This window comes from Notolepis coatsorum (assembly GCF_963971535.1).
Source record: "Notolepis coatsorum genome assembly, contig: SCAFFOLD_3163, whole genome shotgun sequence".
In the NCBI taxonomy this organism is placed as follows: Eukaryota; Metazoa; Chordata; class Actinopteri; order Aulopiformes; family Paralepididae; genus Notolepis; species Notolepis coatsorum.
The window spans coordinates 7501-17979 of NW_028173049.1; the positions used below are offsets into that span (position 1 = coordinate 7501).

At 50.2% G+C, this 10479-nt stretch overlaps 1 protein-coding gene across 1 annotated transcript in view; it reads right to left on the reverse strand.

The window, feature by feature from the left end:
- LOC311247914 (intermembrane lipid transfer protein VPS13B-like) overlaps positions 1–8630 on the reverse strand; it is a gene marked incomplete at its 5' end in the record, with an annotated part of 10547 nt that extends 1917 nt beyond the window's left edge. The window contains 2 exons of the mRNA XM_084338898.1: positions 1–66; positions 8423–8630. The exon at positions 1–66 is cut by the window's left edge and continues 122 nt beyond it. Coding sequence (XP_084195024.1) covers positions 1–66; positions 8423–8630 — 274 coding nt within the window. The remainder of the gene's footprint in view (positions 67–8422) is intronic.
- Positions 8631–10479: the final 1849 nt, after the last annotated feature.

The window sequence follows — 10479 nt, forward strand, 5'->3', positions numbered from 1 at the left end:
CTTCAGCGCTGTGGACTTGTGGACGGTGTTGGTGTGGGCCCAGTAAATACCGAGCTGGAAGGCCTCCTGGTGGGGGAGAGGGAGAGAGAGGCGGCGAGAGAGAGGGGGGAGAGAGGGAGAGAAGGCAGGAGAGAGAGAGAAGGAAGAGAGAGAGAGAGGGGAGAGAGAGGGGAGAGGGAGAGAGAGAGAAGGCAGGAGAGAGAGGGGAGAGAGAGGGGAGAGTGAGAGAGAGATGGGAGAGCGGGAGAGAGGGAGAAAGGGAGAGGGGAGAGAGAGAGGGAGGGGGGAGAGAGAGGGGGAGAGAGGGGGGAGAGGGAGAGAGAGAAGGCAGGAGAGAGAGAGAGAGAGAGACAGAGGGGAGAGGGAGAGAGAGAGAAGGCAGGAGAGAGAGAGAGAGAGAGAGAGAGAGGGGAGTGTGAGAGAGAGAGATGGGAGAGCGGGAGAGAGAGAGAGATAGGGAGAAAGGGAGAGGGGAGAGAGAGAGGGAGGGGGGGAGAGAGAGAGAGGGAGAGAGGGGGGAGAGAGAGAGGGGAGAGAGAGGGGGGAGAGAGAGAGAGGGAGGGAAGGCAGGAGAGAGAGAGAGAGAGAGGGAGAGAGGGAGAGAGAGATAAGGAAGTAAAGGAGTGATGGGGGGGGGGAGAGAGGGATAAGGAGGTAAAGGATGGAGTGATGGGGGGAGGGAGGGAGAGAGGGATAAGGAGGTAAAGGATGGAGTGATGGGGGGAGGGAGGGAAAGATAAGGAGGTAAAGGATGGAGTGATGGGGGGAGGGAACCGGATGAGGAAGGGACAGGAAGTAGGAGGGAAGGGAGGGGAAGAGAGGGGGGTGAATGAATGAATAGAATGTGAGGGAGATAAAGAAGAGATAGAGGGGGAGAGAGAAATAGCGAGGAGGTGAGAGAAATAGAGAGGAGGTGAGAGAGAAAGCGATAGAGAGAGAAAAGAAGGGGATGGAGAGATAGAGAGAGAGGGGAAAGATATATGAGGGGAGATAGAGAGAGGAGGGGAGATAGAGAGAGGAGGGGAGAGAGATTGAGAGATAGAGAGAGGAGGGAGAGATCGAGAGAGAGAGGAGGGGAGAGAGAAGGGCAGGGAGAGAGAGATGAGGGGAGATAGAGGAGGGGAGAGAGATAGAGAGATAGAGGGATAGAGAGGAGGGGAGATGAAGAGAGATAGAGAGAGAGGAGGGGAGGAGAGAGAGAGAGAGAGAGAGAGAGAGAGAGAGAGAGAGAGAGAGAGAGAGCAAGATGAAGGTTTAATAAAACTGCCAGTCATGTCTGAGAGGACAAAATACTGTAGTAGTTTTATTATTTGTTTCATGTTCAAGCTTATAAAACACGACAACAAGCCTGTTGCGTAACGTGTGACTCATCAGATCAAAGAACACAGATCAGCCAAACTGACGTCATCCAGCTTAACACTTTGGATGCCCAACCCGAGTTTTCTCGGGTTTACCCCCCGCGGGTTGAATGCCCATAACAAGAATATTCGTTTTTTCTCGTTTTATTTTTTTATTAGCGATCTGAATTCATATTTCATCAACCGAGTCTACCGTTGGTAAATCAGCCACTCCAGGCGCTCAGATGTGAAAAAAGCGCCCCCTATCGTCTCCCAGATGGTAATTCACCCTTTTGGATTGGACTCAATGAAAAGGCATGAGAAAAAAAAACCCGGATTCCACATTTTACTTCTCACGCTTCTCACGGAGTCGATCAACTTCATTCTGGACCCTCAGAGCAGCGGGGATTATGTGTTGTACAGTATACACGGTGGATCAATAAAAGGATCGATTTTCGGAATGGTGATCAGGAATTGGAATAATCTATTTGGATACCATCTGATCTCAGGTAAGGAATCTATTTTACCAGTATTAGGATAATCAGTTTTCACAGAGATATTTCAAGCTTTTTCTTTTTTTTGTGATATGGCTGTATGACTCTAAGAGCAATCAGGAACTGACTGAGAGAATCGATTTTCAGCGCGCGGCACTAGCGTGCACACGTACACATATACTATCGATAATCTAACGTTTATTTGAAAACGATTCATAAATAGGCCGACAAATGACAACGTTCTAGAATATTACAGTACGGGGCGATTATCATGGAATCCTCTTTTTTTCGTGAAAACGAGGGTTTTTCTAAATGCTATGAAACGGAAATGAACCGATAAAAAAACAATCTGCTTCGACAATGTTGACTGGAAATAGGTCATTGATAATGCGACGGGCAGATTAGACACATAGCCATAATTTAAAACATAGATTAGACGATATTAACGCTAACATTGAAGTGGATGTGGGCATTCAAGCACTAAATGTGCGCCCCCTGCTGGGCATTCAAAGTGTTAAAGGGGACATGCATTGCTATTCCTTGCACTATTTGGGCAACTTTACACAATTCCTGTGTCTGTGGAAGACATCTGTACGTTTTTTTTCAAAAGAATTCATTGTTTTATATTTCTAATTAAGTACTCAAAAGCAAAAATTTTCAGCCTCAGGATTTCAGGCTGTTATTGGATGGGTTCCGCCCATAAGCGCTTTCAGTGATACATACGAGAGAGAGAGCAAGAGAGAGAACGAGCAAGCGAGAGAGAGAGAGAGAGAGAGAGATAGACTAAAATACCCCAAAGTACCCTAAAATACCCCAAAGTATTCTAAAATACCCCAAAATACCCCAAAGTACCCCAAAGTATACCCCAAAATACCCTAAAATACCCCAAAATACCCCAAAGTACCCTAAAATAGCCCAAAGTACCCCAAAATACCCCAAAGTACCCTAAAATACCCCAAAGTACAACGAAATACCCCAAAGTATACCCCAAAATACCCCAAAGTACCCTAAAATACCCTAAAATACCCCAAAATACCGCAAAATACCGCAAAGTACCCCAAAGTATACCCCAAAATACCCTAAAATACCCCAAGATACCCTAAAATACCACAAAACACCCCAAAGTACCCTAAAATACCCCAAAATATCCCAAAGTATACCCCAAATTACCCCAAAGTATACCACAAAGTATCACGAAATGCCCCAAAGAACCTCAAAGTTCCCCAAAGTATACCTCAATGTACCACTCTACCATCACACCCACTCCTCCAGCTGCTATAACTCTACCATCACACCCACTCCTCCAGCTGCTATAACTCTACCATCACACCCACTCCTCCAGCTGCTATAACTCTACCATCACACCCACAGGGGTATTTTGGGGTATACTTGGGGGTATTTTGGGGTACTTTGGGGTGTTTTGGGGTATTTTAGGGTATTTTGGGGTACTTTGGGGTATACTTTGGGGTATTTTGGGGTACTTTGGGGTATTTCTGGGTATACTTTGGGGTACTTTGGGGTATGTTAGGGTATTTTGGGGTATTTTAGGGTACTTTGGGGGTATTTTGGGGTATACTTTGGGGTATACTTTGGGGTATTTTGGGGTATTTTAGGGTACTTTGGGGGTATTTTGGGGTATACTTTGGGGTATTTTCTGGTACTTTGTGGTGATTAGTAGGACCCCTCCTCTGGTCATATATTGAAAAACACATTAAAAAAAAATACAAAAAATCTTTTTCCTTGTATTCTTATATTATTACAAATCCAATCATGTTTTCTTGCTGTAAAATAACATGTGACATGTGCTGTCTAAAAAGTTGCGCATGCCCCCCCCCCCCCCCCCCCCCACCTTGAAGCCCTCCACGCTGTGTGTATCATAAGCACACACACTGCGTTTCATCACTGGAGATAAATCTCACACTCAATAGTGTGTTTTATATGAAAAAGTTGGATGGCCTCCTTTAACTAATGGCGAATGGATTATGCATTGTATTTTATTTATCTCTAAGCCCCCTGCTTATGAAACCTCCCTATTATCTCTGCTCCTTTGATTGCTCTTGAACGCAGCACATGTGGTCCCAGGTCACAAGATCGGCCAGCTTGAGATACACCACCACATGTACAAACTGAGCTCGGCAAAACTGTTTTTAATGCTCCATGCAAATGGGATGAATTAAGAAAAACCTTCAGATTGGGACGTTTCCTTCTGTTGGCAGGTTTGAAGTTGTTTTTAAGATGCCGACTGTGGTCGTGTCCTCTGACTTCCTTTGTTCTACTTTGCTTGGCGATCGATGTCTCAACTGTACTCGTCATGTCGAATGTGTTTAATATCTATTGTTAATGTGTCACTTTTTAACCCTTTCACTACCACACTACAGACTAGTGAAAGGGTTAACCGTCTGTAGTGTGGTAGTGAAAGGGTTAACCTTCTGTAGTGTGGCGGTGAAAGGGTTAAACAGAGATCTAAGATAATCATCTCAATGAGACAAAACCTGTATAAATAAAGGACAGCCTGTTAATAATAAAGGACAATTTAAATATTTATTTTCATTAATTACGTAGGATCGCACAAACCAATTTCCCTTTTTCCGCTCTGGAGACCCCGGTGTTTTCAACAATCAAGTCACAATACGGACACTGGGTACTATCACCTAAACTTAACCCTTACCTTAACCTCACTGTTCATAAACCTAACCCTTACCTTAACCTTAACTCACTGGAGACCTCACGCCTAACCCTTACCTTAACTCACTGGAGACCTCACGCCTAACCCTTACCTTAACTCACTGGAGACCTCACGCCTAACCCTTACCTTAACTCACTGGAGACCTCACGCCTAACCCTTACCTTAACTCACTGGAGACCTCACACCTAACCCTTACCTTAACTCACTGGAGACCTCACACCTAACCCTTACCTTAACTCACTGGAGACCTCACACCTAACCCTTACCTTAACCATGACCTAATTAGAGATGAAAAATAAATACTCATGTGATCATCGATCGTCTCTAAGTTGTAATGGACTTCAATGTAATACGGAGACACCTTCTAGCTGTGACCCTGTGAGAGCTCGACTGGCACGGTGCAGGTCCATCTGACCTCTGACCCCCCAGTGTTCTGTTCGTCTGATGCAGCAGGTCCATCTGACCTGACCCCCCCAGTGTTCTGTACGTCTGATGCAGCAGATCCATCTGACCTCTGACCCCCCCAGTGTTCTGTACGTCTGATGCAGCAGGTCCATCTGACCTGACCCCCCCAGTGTTCTGTACGTCTGATGCAGCAGGTCCATCTGACCTGACCCCCCAGTGTTCTGTTCGTCTGATGCAGCAGGTCCATCTGACCTGACCCCCCAGTGTTCTGTACGTCTGATGCAGCAGGTCCATCTGACCTGACCCCCCCAGTGTTCTGTACGTCTGATGCAGCAGGTCCATCTGACCCCCCAGTGTTCTGTTCGTCTGATGCAGCAGGTCCATCTGACCTGACCCCCCCAGTGTTCTGTACGTCTGATGCAGCAGGTCCATCTGACCTGACCCCCCAGTGTTCTGTACGTCTGATGCAGCAGGTCCATCTGACCTGACCCCCCAGTGTTCTGTACGTCTGATGCAGCAGGTCCATCTGACCTGTGACCCCCCCAGTGTTCTGTACGTCTGATGCAGCAGGTCCATCTGACCCCCCAGTGTTCTGTACGTCTGATGCAGCAGGTCCATCTGACCTCTGACCCCCCAGTGTTCTGTTCGTCTGACGCAGATCTAACCGGTTGCGAGCGACGCGCTGCCAAGCCGTGACCTCATCGTGACTACACCAGGCTGCTGCCATGGAAACCAGGCTTTATTTGTTGCCGTTTCACAGATTATTACACATTTACAGCTTTCTATTTTGTTTCCCTCAGCTCGAGCGCATCAGCCCCCCGTCCTTTGATGCGCTGTCGTCTCACTTAGCGGGGTTAGCGGTGGCATGCTCCAAGAAGAGAGAGTGTGTGTGTGTGTGTGTGTGCATGTGTGTGTGTGTGTGTGTGTGTGTGTGTGTGTGTGTGTGTGTGTGTGTGTGTGTGCATGCGTGCATAGGTATGTGTTACTAAAGATCCCCGAAGAGGGGAAACATCTCTCTGTGCGTGATCTCAGAAGAGAAGAGAATATGATATGCCTTGCTCAAAGGAGGCACATGCTTGGCTCAAAGGCACAATGGCAAGCCAACACAAGCACAAGCATAATACACAGAAGGCTTCTCACGTTCACGCGGTACAGCCCAAAATGTATATCACAGTATATTTAGAATATGGGGCGGTAACGGCATATTAATCTTTCTTATAATAATAATAGAAATGCTTTAGGAGCAGTACAGCTTCTATCCCCAGGCCATCAGGCTGCTAAACGAACAATGAACACTACACAACAACAACCACCAAACGCACATAGCACACACATCCACACGCACACACTCACTTTAAACAAACACACTGTAGCACCCACTCCACACACTTTATAGCACACACCCACTTTAAACAAACACACTGTAGCACCCACTCCCCACACTTTATATTTATTGATGAAGGATTGCACTACAACTCGTACACCTTACTGTAAATTGTACCTAAAATTGTACCTCATCCCATTTCTGCTTTGCACTATATAGTACTGTACATTAGTACGCTGCATAGTATTGTATATTATATGGTAACTCAGAACATTGTACATATGTCTATACCGAACACTGTGACCTCATTTTCTTCTTCTAAATTACATGCTATACTATGTTATTTGATACTATCTTGTCTAGCACAGTCTCTGGAGCGTAACAGTAAGAAGCATTTTGTATGAAAGTATTCTGTACTTCTGTATGACAACTATTAAAGAAACTTGAAACTTGAACTGCCCACCTTGAACTAGGAGGTTCTCTACGTGCCCACCATACACACTACACTGTGCCCACCTTGAACTAGGAGGTTCTCTACGTGCCTCCCATACATACTACACTGTGCCCACCTTGAACTAGAAGGTTCTCTACGTGTGCCTCCCATACATACTACACTGTGCCCACCTTGAACTAGGAGGTTCTCTACGTGCCTCCCATACATACTACACTGTGCCCACCTTGAACTAGGAGGTTCTCTACGTGCCTCCCATACACACTACACTGTGCCCACCTTGAACTAGGAGGTTCTCTACGTTCCTCCCATACATACTACACTGTGCCCACCTTGAACTAGAAGGTTCTCTACCTTCCTCCCATACATACTACACTGTGCCCACCTTGAACTAGAAGGTTCTCTACGTTCCTCCCATACATACTACACTGTGCCCACCTTGAACTAGAAGGTTCTCTACGTTCCTCCCATACATACTACACTGTGCCCACCTTGAACTAGAAGGTTCTCTACGTTCCTCCCATACATACTACACTGTGCCCACCTTGAACTAGAAGGTTCTCTACGTTCCTCCCATACATACTACACTGTGCCCACCTTGAACTAGAAGGTTCTCTACGTGCCCCTCCCATACATACTACACTGTGCCCACCTTGAACTAGGAGGTTCTCTACGTTCCTCCCATACATACTACACTGTGCCCACCTTGAACTAGAAGGTTCTCTACGTGTGCCTCCCATACATACTACACTGTGCCCACCTTGAACTAGAAGGTTCTCTACGTGCCCCTCCCATACATACTACACTGTGCCCACCTTGAACTAGAAGGTTCTCTACGTGCCTCCCATACATACTACACTGTGCCCACCTTGAACTAGAAGGTTCTCTACGTGCCTCCCATACATACTACACTGTGCCCACCTTGAACTAGAAGGTTCTCTACGTGCCTCCCATACATACTACACTGTGCCCACCTTGAACTAGAAGGTTCTCTACGTGCCTCCCATACATACTACACTGTGCCCACCTTGAACTAGAAGGTTCTCCACGTGCCCCTCCCATACATACTACACTGTGCCCACCTTGAACTAGAAGGTTCTCTACGTGCCTCCCATACATACTACACTGTGCCCACCTTGAACTAGGAGGTTCTCTACGTTCCTCCCATACATACTACACTGTGCCCACCTTGAACTAGAAGGTTCTCTACGTGGTGCCTCCCATACATACTACACTGTGCCCACCTTGAACTAGGAGGTTCTCTACGTGCCTCCCATACATACTACACTGTGCCCACCTTGAACTAGAAGGTTCTCTACGTGGTGCCTCCCATACATACTACACTGTGCCCACCTTGAACTAGAAGGTTCTCCACGTGCCTTCCATACATACTACACTGTGCCCACCTTGAACTAGAAGGTTCTCTACGTGCCTCCCATACATACTACACTGTGCCCACCTTGAACTAGAAGGTTCTCTACGTGCCTCCCATACATACTACACTGTGCCCACCTTGAACTAGAAGGTTCTCTACGTGCCTCCCATACATACTACACTGTGCCCACCTTGAACTAGAAGGTTCTCTACGTGCCTTCCATACATACTACACTGTGCCCACCTTGAACTAGAAGGTTCTCTACGTGCCTCCCATACATACTACACTGTGCCCACCTTGAACTAGAAGGTTCTCTACGTGTCCTCCCATACATACTACACTGTGCCCACCTTGAAGTTGGGCGGCACGATGGCGTTGCCAGCCGGTATCTGCAGCACGATGCTCTCCCCCTCGAACAGCCACAGGTCCCAGTGGGACTGGTTGACCAGCAGGGCCCAGGGCAGCAGCTCCACCAGCAGGGTGTTGAGGCCCGGCTTCCAGCAGGACAGCTTCACCTGCATGGGACTGTCCCACTGGGCCAGGGGCTCCAGCACCGACCTGGGGGGGGGGAGGGAGACAGAGACCAGTCAGAGCAGCACCACCGACCTGGGGGGAGGGAGACAGAGACCAGTCAGAGCAGCACCACAGACCTGGGGGGAGGGAGACAGAGACCAGTCAGAGCAGCACCACAGACCTGGGGGGGGGGAGGGAGACAGAGACCAGTCAGAGCAGCACCACAGACTGGGGGGAGGGAGACAGAGACCGGTCAGAGCAGCACCACAGACCGGGGGGAGGGAGACAGAGACCGGTCAGAGCAGCACCACAGACCTGGGGGGGGGGAGACAGAGACCGGTCAGAGCAGCACCACAGACCTGGGGGGAGGGAGACAGAGACCGGTCAGAGCAGCACCACAGACCGGGGGGAGGGAGACAGAGACCGGTCAGAGCAGCACCACAGACCTGGGGGGGGGGAGACAGAGACCGGTCAGAGCAGCACCACAGACCTGGGGGGAGGGAGACAGAGACCGGTCAGAGCAGCACCACAGACCTGGGGGGGAGGGAGACAGAGACCGGTCAGAGCAGCACCACAGACCGGGGGGGAGGGAGACAGAGACCGGTCAGAGCAGCACCACAGACCGGGGGGAGGGAGACAGAGACCGGTCAGAGCAGCACCACAGACCTGGGGGGGGGGAGACAGAGACCGGTCAGAGCAGCACCACAGACCTGGGGGGAGGGAGACAGAGACCGGTCAGAGCAGCACCACAGACTGGGGGGAGGGAGACAGAGACCGGTCAGAGCAGCACCACAGACCTGGGGGGAGGGAGACAGAGACCAGTCAGAGCAGCACCACAGACTGGGGGGGAGGGAGACAGAGACCGGTCAGAGCAGCACCACAGACCTGGGGGGGAGGGAGACAGAGACCGGTCAGAGCAGCACCACAGACCTGGGGGGAGGGAGACAGAGACCGGTCAGAGCAGCACCACAGACTGGGGGGGGAGGGAGACAGAGACCGGTCAGAGCAGCACCACAGACCTGGGGGGAGGGAGACAGAGACCGGTCAGAGCAGCACCACAGACTGGGGGGAGGGAGACAGAGACCGGTCAGAGCAGCACCACCGACCTGGGGGGAGGGAGACAGAGACCGGTCAGAGCAGCACCACAGACCTGGGGGGGAGGGAGACAGAGACCGGTCAGAGCAGCACCACAGACTGGGGGGAGGGAGACAGAGACCGGTCAGAGCAGCACCACAGACCTGGGGGGAGGGAGACAGAGACCAGTCAGAGCAGCACCACAGACCTGGGGGGAGGGAGACAGAGACCGGTCAGAGCAGCACCACAGACCTGGGGGGAGGGAGACAGAGACCGGTCAGAGCAGCACCACAGACCTGGGGGGGGGAGGGAGACAGAGACCGGTCAGAGCAGCACCACAGACCTGGGGGGAGGGAGACAGAGACCGGTCAGAGCAGCACCACAGACCTGGGGGGAGGGAGACAGAGACCGGTCAGAGCAGCACCACAGACTGGGGGGAGGGAGACAGAGACCGGTCAGAGCAGCACCACAGACTGGGGGGAGGGAGACAGAGACCAGTCAGAGCAGCACCACAGACCTGGGGGGAGGGAGACAGAGACCGGTCAGAGCAGCACCACAGACCTGGGGGGAGGGAGACAGAGACCGGTCAGAGCAGCACCACAGACTGGGGGGAGGGAGACAGAGACCGGTCAGAGCAGCACCACAGACTGGGGGGAGGGAGACAGAGACCGGTCAGAGCAGCACCACCGACTGGGGGACAGATGGATGGGTTTGTTTTAGGGATGTGCGATATTATCGGTCGATATTGGCATTCAAATGTCATATCGGGAAAAAAAGTATGCATAATGTTGTGTTAATTCCACGACAAGAGATATGTAAT